The sequence below is a fragment of the Salvelinus alpinus genome, chromosome 8 (assembly GCF_045679555.1).
Source record: "Salvelinus alpinus chromosome 8, SLU_Salpinus.1, whole genome shotgun sequence".
Classification (NCBI taxonomy): Eukaryota; Metazoa; Chordata; class Actinopteri; order Salmoniformes; family Salmonidae; genus Salvelinus; species Salvelinus alpinus.
In genome coordinates, this window is record NC_092093.1 from 62,503,393 (window position 1) to 62,520,833 (window position 17,441).

At 47.3% G+C, this 17,441-nt stretch overlaps 1 protein-coding gene across 9 annotated transcripts in view; it reads left to right on the forward strand.

The window, feature by feature from the left end:
- Positions 1-17,022, forward strand: part of LOC139583408 (brefeldin A-inhibited guanine nucleotide-exchange protein 1-like) — a 115,435-nt gene extending 98,413 nt beyond the window's left edge. For 6 of the 9 annotated variants that reach the window (XM_071414465.1, XM_071414470.1, XM_071414469.1 and 3 more), the window contains 17 exons: positions 1,339-1,429; positions 1,566-1,606; positions 1,736-1,905; positions 2,323-2,474; positions 5,754-5,926; positions 6,190-6,350; positions 7,409-7,539; positions 7,637-7,770; positions 7,996-8,127; positions 9,250-9,388; positions 9,894-9,966; positions 10,098-10,251; positions 10,357-10,496; positions 10,967-11,138; positions 11,370-11,508; positions 15,092-15,209; positions 15,338-17,022. In XM_071414465.1, coding sequence (XP_071270566.1) covers positions 1,339-1,429; positions 1,566-1,606; positions 1,736-1,905; positions 2,323-2,474; positions 5,754-5,926; positions 6,190-6,350; positions 7,409-7,539; positions 7,637-7,770; positions 7,996-8,127; positions 9,250-9,388; positions 9,894-9,966; positions 10,098-10,251; positions 10,357-10,496; positions 10,967-11,138; positions 11,370-11,508; positions 15,092-15,209; positions 15,338-15,565 — 2,348 coding nt within the window. In that variant the 3' untranslated portion in view covers positions 15,566-17,022. The remainder of the gene's footprint in view (positions 1-1,338; positions 1,430-1,565; positions 1,607-1,735; positions 1,906-2,322; positions 2,475-5,753; positions 5,927-6,189; positions 6,351-7,408; positions 7,540-7,636; positions 7,771-7,995; positions 8,128-9,249; positions 9,389-9,893; positions 9,967-10,097; positions 10,252-10,356; positions 10,497-10,966; positions 11,139-11,369; positions 11,509-15,091; positions 15,210-15,337) is intronic. The other 3 variants (XM_071414471.1, XM_071414463.1, XM_071414468.1) reach the window with 2 other exon arrangements.
- Positions 17,023-17,441: the final 419 nt, after the last annotated feature.

The following is a 17,441-nucleotide window of genomic DNA, read 5'->3' on the forward strand; positions in this document are numbered from 1 at the left end:
ATGCTTGACTCTGGAGATGCTTGGTAATATGCTTGATGCTGGAGATGCTTGGTAACATGCTTGACTCTGGAGATGCTTGACTCTGGAGATGCTTGACTCTGGAGATGCTTGGTAACATGCTTGACTCTGGAGATGCTTGACTCTGGAGATGCTTGGTACTGCTGGAGATGCTTGGTAACATGCTTGACTCTGGAGATGCTTGACTCTGGAGATGCTTGGTAACATGCTTGATGCTGGAGATGCTTGACTCTGGAGATGCTTGGTAATATGCTTGATGCTGGAGATGCTTGGTAACATGCTTGACTCTGGAGATGCTTGACTCTGGAGATGCTTGACTCTGGAGATGCTTGGTAACATGCTTGACTCTGGAGATGCTTGACTCTGGAGATGCTTGGTAACATGCTTGATGCTGGAGATGCTTGACTCTGGAGATGCTTGGTAATATGCTTGATGCTGGAGATGCTTGGTAACATGCTTGACTCTGGAGATGCTTGACTCTGGAGATGCTTGGTAACATGCTTGATGCTGGAGATGCTTGACTCTGGAGATGCTTGGTAATATGCTTGATGCTGGAGATGCTTGGTAACATGCTTGACTCTGGAGATGCTGACTCTGGAGATGCTTGGTAACATGCTTGATGCTGGAGATGCTTGGTAACATGCTTGACTCTGGAGATGCTTGGTAACATGCTTGACTCTGGAGATGCTTGACTCTGGAGATGCTTGGTAACATGCTTGACACTGGAGATGCTTGGTAATATGCTTGGTAATATGCTTGACGCTGGAGATGCTTGGTAATATGCTTGGTAATATGCTTGACTCTGGAGATGCTTGACTCTGGAGATGCTTGGTAACATGCTTGACACTGGAGATGCTTGGTAATATGCTTGGTAATATGCTTGACGCTGGAGATGCTTGGTAATATGCTTGGTAACATGCTTGATGCTGGAGATGCTTGGTAACATGCTTGACGCTGGAGATGCTTGGTAACATGCTTGACGCTGGAGATGCTTGGTAATATGCTTGGTAATATGCTTGACTCTGGAGATGCTTGGTAATATGCTTGATGCTGGAGATGCTTGGTAACATGCTTGACGCTGGAGATGCTTGGTAACATGCTTGACACTGGAGATGCTTGGTATCATGCTTGATGCTGGAGATGCTTGGTAACATGCTTGACGCTGGAGATGCTTGGTAATATGCTTGGTAATATGCTTGACTCTGGAGATGCTTGGTAACATGCTTGATGCTGGAGATGCTTGGTAACATGCTTGATGCTGGAGATGCTTGGTAACATGCTTGACTCTGGAGATGTGACTGACTGTCCTGTGGTCCACAGCAGGTGGGACAGTAGACCGGAAGCAGATCCTCAGTATCCAGGAGTCCATAGGAGAGACCAGCTCCCAGAGTGTGGTGGTGGCTGTAGACAGGTAGTTACTGTAGTAGTCTCTTATAGATCCTGCTGTATTACCACTGTTTGGTTTGGGGTCTTAACTCTGCCATTGTTCAATCATGTGAATAAATGTACTGTAAATGTTTTAAATATGATGGATTCTGTTCTTGCAGAATATTCACAGGTTCTACCAGACTGGATGGTAATGCAATTGGTGAGTGTTCTAAATTGGAACTGAATTCAATTACAGTATTTGATCACGTCCTTACCCGATGTGGATGTATTGGCATTGTACCATGGCAGTCCTGATGGTTGACTAACACTGGTTTCTCTGTGTTCTCAGTGGACTTTGTGCGCTGGTTGTGTGCTGTGTCTATGGATGAGCTGGCCTCGCCCACACACCCCCGCATGTTCAGCCTGCAGAAGATAGTGGAGATCTCCTACTACAACATGGGACGTATCAGACTGCAGTGGTCCAGGATCTGGGAGGTCATTGGAGACCACTTCAACAAGGTGGACATCTTGGGATGTATTTCTCTACTTAAAGCAGGGGTACACAACTCTGGTTGTCAGGGACAGCTGTTTCTTTCCCCCTCTGCATTAATTGATCAATTCATGTTGTTGGCTAGATCAGTGTTTCCCAACTCCAGTCCTCCAGTACCCCCTAACAGAACATGTTTTTGTTGCCCTCAGCAACACCTGGCTTAAAGAATCTAATCTAAGGGCTTTAGTACTTCACTGATTTCTGCTGTGTTTCTGAAGTGCGGCATGTCTTATTTTGCAAGTCATGTTTCTGACTGGGGTCTAGTTTATCAGAGAACACACAAAGTGATTTGGAGAGGACATTACCCTTACAAAAAAAGATTGCAGTTTTGCAGTTACACTGCAGTAAGTGATTGGGGTAGAGATGTTAAACTTCTTTCTGTTCAGGTTGGATGTAACCCCAACGAGGACGTGGCTATCTTTGCCGTGGATTCTCTCCGGCAGCTGTCCATGAAGTTTCTAGAGAAGGGAGAGCTGGCGAACTTCAGGTTCCAGAAGGACTTTCTGAGGCCTTTCGAGCACATCATGAAAAAGAACAGGTAAAGAGGATGTTGCCTTAAACGTTATTCCTGATCGACTCCTGTGATTCAATCAGGTTCAAGCATTTCGCTACACCCGCAATAACATCTGTTAAACACGTGTATGTGACCAATAACATTTGATTTGAGTGTGCACGTGTTTAGCATAATTGCATGAATATGCTTGTGGTTGTGCTTGCTTAGGTGCGTGTATGGTGGTACATGTACACACAAGCTGGTTGCCTAGGCGCTTGGCTGTGGTAGTCTGGCGTCACAAGGTCGGTATTGTATTTTACCTCTGCGGTTCACATTTCAGCACCTATCTCGCTTAGCGCTGCAGTCAGCCAGTCTCCCTGTACTCCCTTATGGAAAAACACACATTCATTTTGCGTGATCACATGTGAAGTGTTCCAAAAACACATGCGACTCTCCACATGTGAAATCTGGTCTTTCTGTAAGGGCTGAGTCACTGCTCTGTGTCACCCAGCTCTCTGAGGAGGAGCAAACAGACAGTCAGAACTAGGGCTGTGGCTGTCACAAAACTTTGTCAGTTGGTGATTGTCAAGCAAATAACTGGCGGTCTCACAGTAATTGACCGTTAATTAACAAACACATTTAGCATCTCCTGGCTTTCACACACAGCCTACAAGCCACTGATGCAGACCTTTGGAACATCTACATTTTACAAAGTCTAATAAATCCATGTTATATAGCCTAAACCATAACGAATCCATTATTTTAGACAGGTCTAAAGAAGCATGATATGAAGAAAATGTAGTCTATTTCAGAAGAACAGAATAGCATACTCTGAGTTGTCCTGATATGGCTATGCCTGTAACGATGTCCGCTGAGAGTCAGGAAGCAAGTTCAGGGAGTGAATACATTAAACAGATAAATGAACAAAACAAGAAACACAAACAGTGCACCGACATGAAACAGCAACAATGACGACTGGGGAAGAAACCAAAGGGAGTGACATATAAAGGGCAGATAATCAAGGAGGTGATGGAGTCCAGGTGAGTGTCATTATGCGCCTAACGCTGGTGACAGGTGTGCACCCTAACGAGCCGCCTGGTGACCTAGAGGCCGGAGAGGGAACACACGTGACTGCCAAATGGCTGTGGGCTACACTAGTTCATTTAGCATACAAGATTTGCATGGTATTCTTTTATAGTATGAAGAATACAATTGAACAAAGCTGAATAAAATATTAATATTTTCTCCAAAGGATTTGAGGGAGTGTGCACATGTGGCTATTCTGTGTTGTGCGGTTAACAAAGAAATAGGTATTCCTATATGCTTAATTTAGAGTTATTAATTTAACTTTAGTTGTTCTACAAATGTTGGGCTATATGTTTTGATGTGTAATACATTGTTAGGCTGCATGATGAGACTAATGATGATTTGAAAAAAGTCGCTTGAAAGGCATGAGATCTGCTTTGTTTTTTGTACACACTTCATTAGTTTCTCATTCACAATTTGACAAGCACTTGATAAAGCCTTGAATTTCACGGCAGCATCCCCTTTGTGGCCGTAATGCACCCTAAAAAAATCCATGCTTTTTGTGGCCAGTGGTGTCCTTCTCCCATCACGTGATCGGGTCTTTCTCACAGGCTACAAGTGAAGACAGACACATCGGGGACACAACTGCGCACGTCCTTATCCAATTCCGAAGTGCATTTTGAAGATATTGGAAGAACTGTCCACATTTACTTTTTGTCAGCCAACAAAATATGTAGGCCTAACGAACAGCAAAAGCACTAGCCTATGTCGATCTACTATCCCCCATTGTACAAAAGTTGACCTATTCTGTGCGAGAAATAAATATTTCCAACATAGTCTGGGGCAGTTGTGGGATGCAATATATCCCAAATTAATTAATACAACCACTAGCATCAAAAACACTTTTACGCAATGTGGCTGACGCAACAGATCAGAACATTTAGCTTAAAATGCTGATAAACTATTAGGCTATTTCTTCACATTATAAGGGCAGCAATGCGCAGATGCAGTAGCCTTTAAGCGTGAATGTTCCATTAGCTGAAAACACCATTATCAAAAGTGACTGCAAATGTGATTATGCATGTAATGCTTTTATTATAAAGGTGCATTTTATGGTGAAAATGATCTTCCCCAAACTTGAAACTCACTCGCTGCTTATGTATGCCAGTTAGGCTCTCAACCCCTTGTAAAGTGGATTAATGTGCTTAATTTTAAGAAGTTATTTGACCACTTTAGTTGTGATACAAACCTTATCAAAACATACAGGCCTATGGGCTAGGCTACATGAGGTGTGTGACTATGATTCGAAAAAGTCGCCAAAAAAAAGGGAGTTTCTTATGATGGGCATCATTCACAAGTGATAATATATAATTCACAAGTGATAATATATAATTCACAAGTGATAGGCTCATATTGTCACCCAGCCGAATATTCTTGATTTAATCTTGTCATTACATATAATATATAGGTGTGAAATTTGTTTGGATTTAGAATGGACCGTTATCATGCAGCTGTTTCAAAGACATTTGCATTGATGTCAGAGTGATTAGAGGGACAATAGAGTGCTGAGTACCAGGCAGTTAGAAGGCTTTGTAGGCTACTAAAGACCATCAGCAGAATCAGAGCTTGGAGAAGCCTAATTACCGTGACTAAACGGTCACGTGGAATTTGACTGCCGTCATGACTCGTGACCGACGGTGTGGCGGTTATACGGTCACCGCAACAGCCCTAGTCAGAACTACCCCGAGATGGAGATTGGGATTTTATATAATATCTCTTCTTGGTTTTGAACACGAGAATAGCACTCTGGCAACTAAATCAAAGACAACAGAGTTGAAGTTGTGACACAGATGCAGTTGATTCAAATTGGAGTTAAAAGCTGTTTTCATTGATGTGAAGGAGAACTACCAGTCCCAAATCCAACCACTGGCTTACTGTGAGAAGAGTGTTACAGCTCAGAGGAAGTGGCAGGGAGCCACGTAAAGCCATGGACGCCCTGTGGTGCTGTGTGTTCATTAGACTCAGCCAGTGTGTGAGAGTACTTTTGTGCAGAGGCTGGTCCTCTCTCATTCTTCAAAGCGCCCGGAAAAATAGACCAGCTCTTTGCTATGACAACAGTCGCCGTCGGAAACCAGTATGTCACAACATCCAAAAGGGGACAAATGAGAAGGGCTGAATAAAGGGCTGTAGCAGGGGTACTTGTACTTTGACTGCTACTGCACTATTGGTGATCCTCCTCATAGTCCAACTTTCTTTCACATACAGTATAACCCATATGTCCTCCTCCTGCTCCTCCAGATCTCCAACGATCAGGGACATGGTGGTGCGCTGTATAGCCCAGATGGTCAACTCACAGGCGGGGAACATCCGGTCGGGCTGGAAGAACATCTTCTCAGTGTTTCACCTGGCTGCCTCGGACCAGGACGAGAGCATCGTAGAGCTAGCATTCCAGACCACGGGGCACATCTCCAGTGAGTTACTAAGACACACACACACACACCTCGGGCTAAGAACTGATCTTTCATATCTGATCTGTAGTGTCTCTATCTTATAATATGTTATTTTCAATATGATGGTTTCACTATTAGATTAATATTTAATCGTCAAGTTGTTTATTTTTGTATTTTTGATGACAGGGCCATGGAATGGAATTCTGATTGACAGATCAGTTAACTTTAGTCATCAGATTCCAATTTGATCCATTTCCTCTGATCTTCTTCTGTTCTTCTCTCAGCGAATGTATTTGAGAAGCACTTCCCAGCCACCATAGACTCCTTCCAGGATGCAGTCAAGTGTCTGTCTGAGTTCGCCTGCAACGCCTCCTTCCCGGACACCAGCATGGAGGCCATCCGCCTCATCCGACACTGCGCCAAATACGTCTCTGACAGGCCCCAGGTCAGTTACAAACAAACACTGGACTGGGTTTATTACCAGGTTTCATAGTTAATAAGACCTGAACCCAAATCAGTCATTGCTGAACATCAAATGGTACTGCCCATAGTTGTTCATGTTAGACCATGACTGGTCCCCAAACATTCAGATTTTTCTTGTGACTTACCAGCTAAACATTGTAAGTCACTCTGGGTAACAGCATCTCCCAAATTAGAGATATATCTGTGTATATATTATTCCACCTAAAAGGAAGCGATTACCAAACCTTCCATAACAAAGCCATCACCTACAGAGAGATAAACCTGGAGAAGAGTCCCTTAAGCAAGCTGGTCCTGGGGCTTTGTTCACAAACAGACCCCACAGAGCCCCAGGACAGCAACACAATTAGACCCAACCAAATCATGAGAAAATAAAAAGATAATTACTTGACACATTGGAAAGAATGAACAAAAACAGAGCAAACTAGAATGCTATTTGGCCCTAAACAGAGAGTACACAGTGGCATAGTACCTGACCACTGTGACTGTATATATACAGTACCAGTCAAAAGTTTGGACACACCTACTCATTCCAGGGTTTTTCTTTATTTTTACTATTTTCTACATTGTAGAATAATAGTGAAGACATCAAAACTATGAAATAACACATATGGAATCATGTAGTAACCAGAAAAGTGTTTAACAAATCTAAATATATGTTATATTTGAGATTCTTCAAAGTAGCCACCCTTTGCCTTGATGACAGCTTTGCATATGAAAATGTACCATGTTAGAAAATATGGTGCTTACTGCCAGTGCTTTTCCCCAAGGTCTCTTGTCTATATGCTCCAGCCCCACTGTCTGCTTTATGTTTGTTTGTGTGGGGGTGGACAAGAGGAGAGGAGGGGATTAGGTGTGTGCACGTGTGTGGGCGCATGGGCAGTGGGGCAATTTCAGGGAAAGCCTCCAGTGAACCGTACATACGGCTTAGACCGTTAAAACGTTAGTGTTTGTCGGCATGTCCGTGTATGGGTGTGTCATCTCAGGGCATGGTGGTAAGCAATCCTGTTTTCTCTCCGGCAGGCGTTCAAAGACTATACCAGTGATGATATGAATGTAGCCCCAGAGGACCGGGTGTGGGTGAGGGGGTGGTTCCCCATCCTCTTTGAGCTGTCCTGCATCATCAACAGGTGTAAACTGGACGTCAGGACCAGGTGAGAAGAGTTTCAGTCCTGTGCCATCCTAGATGGGAATATTAAGTCTGAACTGATGGTAAGGGTGTACTGTTGAGTAAATGTGTGTGTGTATCAGGGGTCTGACGGTGATGTTTGAGGTGATGAAGACCTATGGACACACCTTTGAGAAACACTGGTGGCAGGATCTGTTCAGGATCGTCTTCAGGATCTTTGACAACATGAAGCTGCCTGAGCAGCAAACTGAGGCAAGTCTCCACATCCCAAATACCCAACACCCATTCATCAAAGACCCAGCTTTATCTCCTGTGTAACCAACGCCTATTTCCATATGTACACCATTGGTTCCACAATTTACAGCACCAATCCCTGGGTACAACTAGTATCCAGTACCACTTGCTACAATGACTAGATTATGCCCAGAGGCACTGGTGTAACCGTTGTAACCCTTCTGTGGTGTTTTGGTCTGCCAGAAAGCAGAGTGGATGACGACCACCTGTAACCACGCACTTTACGCCATCTCTGACGTGTTCACGCAGTACTTTGAGTCTCTCAGTGACGTCCTGCTGGATGACATCCTGGCCCAGCTGTACTGGTGTGTTCAGCAAGGTGAGGACAGCCACCTTCAGGCCTGGGTTTATACCGAGTACACCTCCATTCAGTCCTGGGTTTATACCGAGTACACCTCCATTCAGGCCTGGGTTTATACCGAGTACACCTCCATTCAGTCCTGGGTTTATACCGAGTACACCTCCATTCAGTCCTGGGTTTATACCGAGTACACCTCCATTCAGGCCTGGGTTTATACCGAGTACCCCTCCATTCAGGCCTGGGTTTATACCGAGTACACCTCCATTCAGGCCTGGGTTTATACCGAGTACACCTCCATTCAGGCCTGGGTTTATACCGAGTACCCCTCCATTCAGGCCTGGGTTTATACCGAGTACACCTCCATTCAGGCCTGGGTTTATACCGAGTACCCCTCCATTCAGGTCTGGGTTTATACCGAGTACCCCTCCATTCAGGTCTGGGTTTATACCGAGTACACCTCCATTCAGGTCTGGGTTTATACCGAGTACACCTCCATTCAGGTCTGGGTTTATACCGAGTACACCTCCATTCAGGCCTGGGTTTATACCGAGTACACCTCCATTCAGGCCTGGGTTTATACCGAGTACACCTCCATTCAGGCCTGGGTTTATACCGAGTACACCTCCATTCAGGCCTGGGTTTATACCGAGTACACCTCCATTCAGGCCTGGGTTTATACCGAGTACACCTCCATTCAGGCCTGGGTTTATACCGAGTACACCTCCATTCAGGCCTGGGTTTATACCGAGTACACCTCCATTCAGGCCTGGGCTTACCTCCATCCCTCTTTCTTGGTTAATATTTCCCCTCCTTTTTGGTAGACTGGATAAGAAGGAGGTAGAGAGTATAGATAGAGAGTGTAGTGAAATAGCAGTAGGATGGATTGGAACCCATGTTGCAGCGGTATATGTGATCCAGATGCGTATGGACTGCTAAACCAGCGTAGGGAACTATTTCCTCTTCTGTTCAATCCCCACCCCTCCCTTTCTTCCCTCCCTACCCCTCCCTTTCTTCCCTCCCTTTCTTCCCTCTCTTCTCCTGTTCTCCTTCTCTCTCAACATTAATTGACTCTTCTTTCTCCCTCCCTCACTTATTCTCTCCACTCTCTTTTCTTGACTCCTCCTCTCCCTCTCGGCCTAGATAATGAGCAGTTGGCCCGGTCAGGCACCAACTGTCTGGAGAACGTGGTCATCCTGAATGGAGAGAAGTTTACTCCGGAGACCTGGGACAAGACCTGTAACTGCATGCTGGACATCTTCAAGACCACCATCCCACACGCGTAAGATACTGATGCAGGCTTTATTCATATCGCTGAGATTCATCTGGGAATATTGTCTGTGATGATTGTGTTATTGATGACCATAGTGATAGTAAACATGGAGAGCACTGAGACAGTCATTTTTATTTTTTAATAAAAAAATATGTTTTCCTTTAACTAGGCAAGTCAGTTAAGAACAAATTCTTATTTTCAATGACGGCCTAGGAACAGTGGGTTAACTGCCTTGTTCAGGAGATTCAATCTTGCAACCTTTCGGTTACTAGTCCAACGCTCTAACCACAAGGCTACCTGCCGCCCCAGTATAAACTTCATATGAAGAAACATCCAATAAGAAGGGACGGGAGAGGTGGTATTTAATGGCCGTGGTCACTTCTACCATTGTTTAGTTAACAGAGTGATATCATACTGTCTGTGTATGGTAATGTATGGTATAACACTGTCATGCTGTGTAAAAGTAGAGTAGCACTGTCCTGTCACATATCGTACCTCTCTGCCCTCTTGTCAGGCTGTTGACATGGAGACCAGCAGGAGCAGAGGGAGATCCCATGACACCACAGGACATATCAGACAGACAGCTGGTATGTTTCAAACCCTGACTGTACTGTAGGTCTTCCAGTCAGTCTGGTGTATCTCTTATGCCAGATTAGACCGTACAGCAACATAACCCAGTACCATGCAGACAAAATAACTTCTGCCCATGTGCCCTCAGGACTCAATTTCCCAGAAGTCCGTGGACATCCAGTCCCATTCCGAGGACCAGCATTCCATCAACAGCGCAGAGAGGGTTGCCATGGAGACCCGGCGGCAGAGTCAGTACAGCACAGGCATTTATGAGGATGGCCCTAGAAACAGGACCCCTATAAGTTAGTGTGTCTCTCACTTTTACCACTTTTACGCCTTGTACAACTGGAGTGTTTTTCAACCTTATGCTCATTATTTGCGTGTGTGTGCGTGTGTGTGTTCCACAGAGATCCAGGAGCAGAGGTTATTCTCAGCCTTGCTCATTAAGTGTGTGGTGCAGTTGGAGCTGATCCAGACCATAGACAACATGGTCTTCTTCCCTGCGACCAGCAGGAAGGAAGACGCTGAGAACCTGGCTGCTGCACAGGTAACGGCTCACTCCCTATGTGGAGGATGAGAGGCATCACTGGTTCAGAACTTTGGGGGAAGGTCACATTTCTTGCTAAAATGTTTGTTCTTGCTGAATTAATTTTCAGTAGTTTGGCTAGATGGACTGATCATTGAAAATGTTAAATGTATCTACTTCAGCGTTTCCCGGGCCTGGGCCTAAGGGCTGCACGTTTAGGTGTTTGTCCCAGCACTACACAGCTGATTCAAATCATCAACTCATCATCAAGCTTTGATTATTTGAGTCGTGCTAGGGCAAAAACCAAAACGTGCAGCCCTTGGGGTCCCCAGGACCAGGTTTGGGAAACGCTGATCTACTATATGTTCTTATTGTAGTAGTTGTTAAGGAAGGAGGAATCTATTGACAACAAAGAAGTGAGAAGGCTCTGTATGTGTTTGGTTGTGTTTGGTTGTTTAATGGTTGTGTATGTATGTGTTGGTCCTCTCCAGAGAGATTCTCTGGACGCAGCAGACATACTAGTGGATACCCAGGACCAGGGAATGTACCGCTACCTGACCTCAGAACAGCTGTTCAAGCTGCTGGACTGTCTGCTGGAGTCCCACCGCTTCGCCAAAGCCTTCAACGCCAACAACGAGCAGAGGACCACTCTCTGGAAGGCAGGTGGGTCACTGCACCAGAACAGAGGCGGTTATACCAGCGTCCATCTATGGCTCTGCAGTGCACCACCTGAGGAATCTGCTAGAATGATATGAAGTAGAAGAGTGATGTTATGAATCTCAAATGGAATTCTTTGAACAATTGGCACAATGTCCCCTGTTTGTACTCCCTTATGGTGATGGGCCTCTCTGTGACTGTAGCGGGCAGTAACCACTCTCTCTCTGTCTGTTCCAGGTTTTAAAGGGAAGTCAAAGCCCAATCTGCTGAAGCAGGAGACCAGCAGTCTGGCGTGTGGCCTGAGGATCCTGTTCCGGATGTACACTGACGACAGCCGTCAGACTGCCTGGGAGGAGGTCCAGAGACGGCTGCTCAAGTAAGGAAGGACCGCCACGCCTCACCACCATATCACTGAATGGCGCTTGTCAAACTATACAAATGGACTCTGCAGTTCTTTTCTACTGCTTCCTGCTGTTGTTCTGCTCCTCTCCCTCTCACTAACGAGCCTTTCACCATGTCACGACAATCCCTGATCATCCTCTCACTGCACACACAAACCTCCCTCATGGAGCTGTGTGTGATGGGGGGAATTACTGTATTTTCACATATGTCTGAAGGATGCCCAGAATGTGCTCTCGATTTACAAAAATATTTTATAACTAATTTGCTGCTTTGTTGTGGGTGGAACTCTCTGCAAACATCACTTTTATTGAAATTCTATAAATGGAACGTCTGGAGTATTTAAGAACCAGGCAGCAGGCAGCTATCTACCAGAATAAACAACTTTCATAATTTTTCATGAGGGGGTCTGTATGTGTTTGGTTGTGTTTGGTTGTTTAATGGTTGTGTATGTATGTGTTGGTCCTCTCCAGAGAGATTCTCTGGACGCAGCAGACATACTAGTGGATACCCAGGACCAGGGAATGTACCGCTACCTGACCTCAGAACAGCTGTTCAAGCTGCTGGACTGTCTGCTGGAGTCCCAGAACAGCTGTTCAAGGGCATGTCAGACGCCTGTTATTTATGAAGGGCTGCTGGGAGAGGGCAGGCTGCTGGGAGAGGGCAGGCTGCTGGGAGAGGGCAGGCTGCTGGGAGAGGGCAGGCTGCTGGGAGAGGGCAGGCTGCTGGGAGTGGGCAGGCTGCTGGGAGAGGGCAGGCTGCTGGGAGAGGGCAGGCTGCTGGGAGAGGGCAGGCTGCTGGGAGAGGGCAGGCTGCTGGGAGTGGGCAGGCTGCTGGGAGTGGGCAGGCTGCTGGGAGTGGGCAGGCTGCTGGGAGTGGGCAGGCTGCTGGGAGTGGGCAGGCTGCTGGGAGAGGGCAGGCTGCTGGGAGTGGGCAGGCTGCTGGGAGTGGGCAGGCTGCTGGGAGTGGGCAGGCTGCTGGGAGTGGGCAGGCTGCTGGGAGTGGGCAGGCTGCTGGGAGTGGGCAGGCTGCTGGGAGTGGGCAGGCTGCTGGGAGTGGGCAGGCTGCTGGGAGTGGGCAGGCTGCTGGGAGAGGGCAGGCTGCTGGGAGAGGGCAGGCTGCTGGGAGAGGGCAGGCTGCTGGGAGTGGGCAGGCTGCTGGGAGAGGGCAGGCTGCTGGGAGAGGGCAGGCTGCTGGGAGAGGGCAGGCTGCTGGGAGTGGGCAGGCTGCTGGGAGTGGGCAGGCTGCTGGGAGAGGGCAGGCTGCTGGGAGTGGGCAGGCTGCTGGGAGTGGGCAGGCTGCTGGGAGAGGGCAGGCTGCTGGGAGAGGGCAGGCTGCTGGGAGAGGGCAGGCTGCTGGGAGTGGGCAGGCTGCTGGGAGTGGGCAGGCTGCTGGGAGAGGGCAGGCTGCTGGGAGAGGGCAGGCTGCTGGGAGAGGGCAGGCTGCTGGGAGAGGGCAGGCTGCTGGGAGAGGGCAGGCTGCTGGGAGAGGGCAGGCTGCTGGGAGAGGGCAGGCTGCTGGGAGTGGGCAGGCTGCTGGGAGAGGGCAGGCTGCTGGGAGTGGGCAGGCTGCTGGGAGAGGGCAGGCTGCTGGGAGAGGGCAGGCTGCTGGGAGAGGGCAGGCTGCTGGGAGAGGGCAGGCTGCTGGGAGAGGGCAGGCTGCTGGGAGAGGGCAGGCTGCTGGGAGAGGGCAGGCTGCTGGGAGAGGGCAGGCTGCTGGGAGAGGGCAGGCTGCTGGGAGTGGGCAGGCTGCTGGGAGTGGGCAGGCTGCTGGGAGTGGGCAGGCTGCTGGGAGAGGGCAGGCTGCTGGGAGAGGGCAGGCTGCTGGGAGTGGGCAGGCTGCTGGGAGTGGGCAGGCTGCTGGGAGTGGGCAGGCTGCTGGGAGTGGGCAGGCTGCTGGGAGAGGGCAGGCTGCTGGGAGTGGGCAGGCTGCTGGGAGTGGGCAGGCTGCTGGGAGAGGGCAGGCTGCTGGGAGAGGGCAGGCTGCTGGGAGAGGGCAGGCTGCTGGGAGAGGGCAGGCTGCTGGGAGAGGGCAGGCTGCTGGGAGTGGGCAGGCTGCTGGGAGAGGGCAGGCTGCTGGGAGAGGGCAGGCATTGATCAGTCCATGTCAGAGGGAGCAGGGTTGAATGGGGGGGGCGGACACGCATCTCAATACGACACCGGTGCTCTGTCCTGACCCTGACCACAGCTGTCCGAGGGACTGAGACAGAGTCACGCCTCTGTTTACTAGGGAATAGAGAAGTCAGTCGCCGACGCAAAATGGAATTATCCACCAAAGCGAGAGGGGAAACAAAATAAATTGGTCCTGAGAGAGAATGACTGAGTCAGATTGTGTTGATGTATCGCCAACAGTCGATGACTCCCACTCTCTCCACTCATTTAGACAGCCTGTCTAAATGTGACAGCTAACTGAAATGTCTGGAATGGATAGTGGGTATTGTATATGGATCCACAAACAGACAGGATGCCGCTGTTATTACCGAGTCAACACAGTTGTCATCATCTTGTCTCTTTTAGAGGATAACCAAGTAGCTATCATCTTGTCTCTTTCCGATTCACTTTGTATTAAAGGCAGTGTCTAGATTAGCAGGAAACTCTTCGGTTGTCGGTCTCTATGTGCATTCGTGTGTGAGGGAGAGAGAGACAGAGAAAGAAGGGGGGAGAGGGAGAGAGCCGGAGAGGGAGAAAGGGAACACTCACTGGATTGTACTGTCACAAAGATGCGCAGCAAACTGACATACCACACAACATAACAGGGCATGCTAGAGGAGACTGCAGCAGCAAACTGACATACCACACAACATAGCAGGGCATGCTAGAGGAGACTGCAGCAGCAAACTGACACACACCACACAACATAGCAGGGCATGCTAGAGGAGACTGCAGCAGCAAACTGACATACCACACAACATAGCAGGGCATGCTAGAGGAGACTGCAGCAGCAAACTGACACACACCACACAACATAGCAGGGCATGCTAGAGGAGACTGCAGCAGCAAACTGACACACACCACACAACATAGCAGGGCATGCTAGAGGAGACTGCAGCAGCAAACTGACACACACCACACAACATAGCAGGGCATGCTAGAGGAGACTGCAGCAGCAAACTGACACACACCACACAACATAGCAGGGCATGCTAGAGGAGACTGCAGCAGCAAACTGACACACACCACACAACATAGCAGGGCATGCTAGAGGAGACTGCAGCAGCACTGCAGGGTTGATTATGGCAGTGTTCTAAAAGAACTAAACAGATTTGGGAGGTGACTAGGTCATGGAGTGTAGAGGAACTGGAAGATGGGAAAGAGAGGAGGTGGAGGGATGAAGGGCTGGCAGATGGCGGTTCTGAGGAAAGGTCCAGGGTGAGGGCTAGAGGACAGAGGGAAATGCTGAGGTCATGGCTGCTCCTCTCCCTGTGGCTGGTGTAGAGTCAACTCGTGAAATAAGTCTTGCCGCTAATTAATTAGTGAATCGCATCTTAATTCTGTGTCACTGAACAGTTTTCATATGGCTAATGAGTCATGTTATCATGATCTCTCCCTATTTCCCTCTAGTGTGTGCAGTGAGGCAGTAGCCTACTTCCTGACTCTAACATCAGAGAGCCACAGAGAAGCCTGGACCAACCTGCTCCTCCTCTTCCTCACCAAGGTCCTGAAGATCAGTGACGACAGGGTAAGGATCTCAACCATTAACAACATTGACAGGCCATTGTCAGTGACATGTTCAAGGAGAACTAACCCTGTCTTTGTATGGATATCAATCTGTATGTAGATGTTTTGTCTCTCTCTCTTGGTCCCCAGTTCAAGGCCCATGCGTCCAGGTACTACCTTCTGCTGTGTGAGATCATGCAGATTGATCTTATCCCAGAACTGCGGTCCGTGCTGCGCAAGTTCTACCTACGCATCGGGATCGTGTTCCAGATCGCCCAGCTGCCTGACACCTCCCAGCCGGAACAAGAACCAATGCCAGAACCAGGGCTGGAAGTTGAGGTGGAGAGAGGGGAGGTGACTGGAGAGGAAGCCCAGTGATGTTGCACTTGTAGCGGGCTAGCACCGAGACCTCTGGATAGGGAACTCTGGAAGTCCTTGCCTTGGGTTTGTCTACAAACCCTTTAGGACTATGGTCTCCCATCCCCCAGGGTACTACAAGGGGTGCATCTGACCAGACTTCACCCCCTCTGGATTTGGCAGTTACCCAGAATCCCCCACTAACGGTACAGGAAACTGCCAGGGATCTCTACTGTGAACCTGACTGGTCATGTGACAGGAAATGCCCCCTCTCATTTCAGAGTAGGTTGAAGTTGCCCCTAGAAACTGATCGAAGGCCAGTTTTTGCATCCCCTTATGGTTAAGGTTAGGATATTGTGAGGTCAAGCTGATCTTAGATCCTATGGACAACTTCTACCCGAAGCCCCTCATATCACTGGAAGAATGGCTTGGCATTGTGTGAAGATCTGATTCTCCAATTCTACTGACGACTGCAGAATAACTATGATTATACAATTGGCCTACCCACCTTTCTGACTCAGAAGAGTCAAATATATTTCAAAAGGTACTGCTTCTTGACATGACTGTATCCTCACAAGCTACTCTTGAGAATGAAATGGCTACACGTACATCATGCAATGCAAATGACAAATATTCAGTAATGTGAAACGTGACATTTCTTACTCAATAATAATTCAGATATTTTCCTGGCTGCACCACTGATGGCTAACGTTAACACCAATAGCCCTGTGGATTAAAAATTAACTACAGAAACGGCGCTTTGTAATGTAATCTCATAACACTGGATTTTATTTCGTTAAATTTTTTTCTGTATTCTGCTGCACTTGATCTTTTTATTGAAGATTTTTGCGATTATTTATTTTGACTGAACCATCTGTCCTGCAGTTTGTAATTGAATGACAACATGGCAGAAAGTTATTCCATTTGATATGTTCTGAGACTTTTTAACTGATAGTCGATAACTGGGACTCCTCCTAAAACTGGAAAAAAGGAGAGCAACTAGGGGCCCGTTCAGGAGGTTCCAACGTTCAAGATAGAAATGTATTGTGTAGATATGATTGTCATATACTACAAGGAATTATCAGCTCTATATACAACATTTCTATCTGCAATGCTTCTGAATAGGCCGCTGGTGTGAGGTGCTTCTGGATCACTGGTCTGTTTCCATGTTTCAAGTTAGTTTCCACTCTGTGTACAAATTTGAATAAATTCATAATATATTTAATTTCCTTTTTCTTTTGTTTGGGGACATGCTGTATGTATAGAGTAAATGAAGAATAATGTTAACTGTGCTTTAAAAGAAGACTTGTGAATGGGACGCATTCCTTGCTCACAGATGTAGGAAACAAAATGTATATGGTACAGCAATGTAAAGTTTTCTATGTTGAAAAAAAGACTTCTGTACAACTTTCTGTACAAAACTGGTCATCATCCGACATTTTAATCAGGTTATAGGTCAATAAAGTTTTTGAACTTGATTTGTTCGGCCATTTTGATTTGATTGGACTATATGGGTCGTTCCACCAATTCCATGCCTTTTTAAGAAGTGTGACTTGGTCCACCCCCCAAAAAAATGTTCCATCTAATTTTAACATTCTGTCAAATAGCACATGTTAAACTTCATAAAAAAACAAGTATTCCCATCTCAAGAGGTTAAATAAGTTACTATGATAAGTGCATTTAAAGTAACAGGGTTGATGATTTAATCTTCAAACTGTCATCCTTGATGACTTTAAATGCGTTATCCACGTGTGGTTGTATTGTCAAATAATCTCTTAATCCCTTCGTGACCAGGGGAATGGAAGCTTGTGTGCAACAGGGAGTGGCAATTGAATGCAAGAAAAATAGGAACTTGCTGGGTAACAGGGTTGACGTCATGCGCGACCCGCTCAGTTTT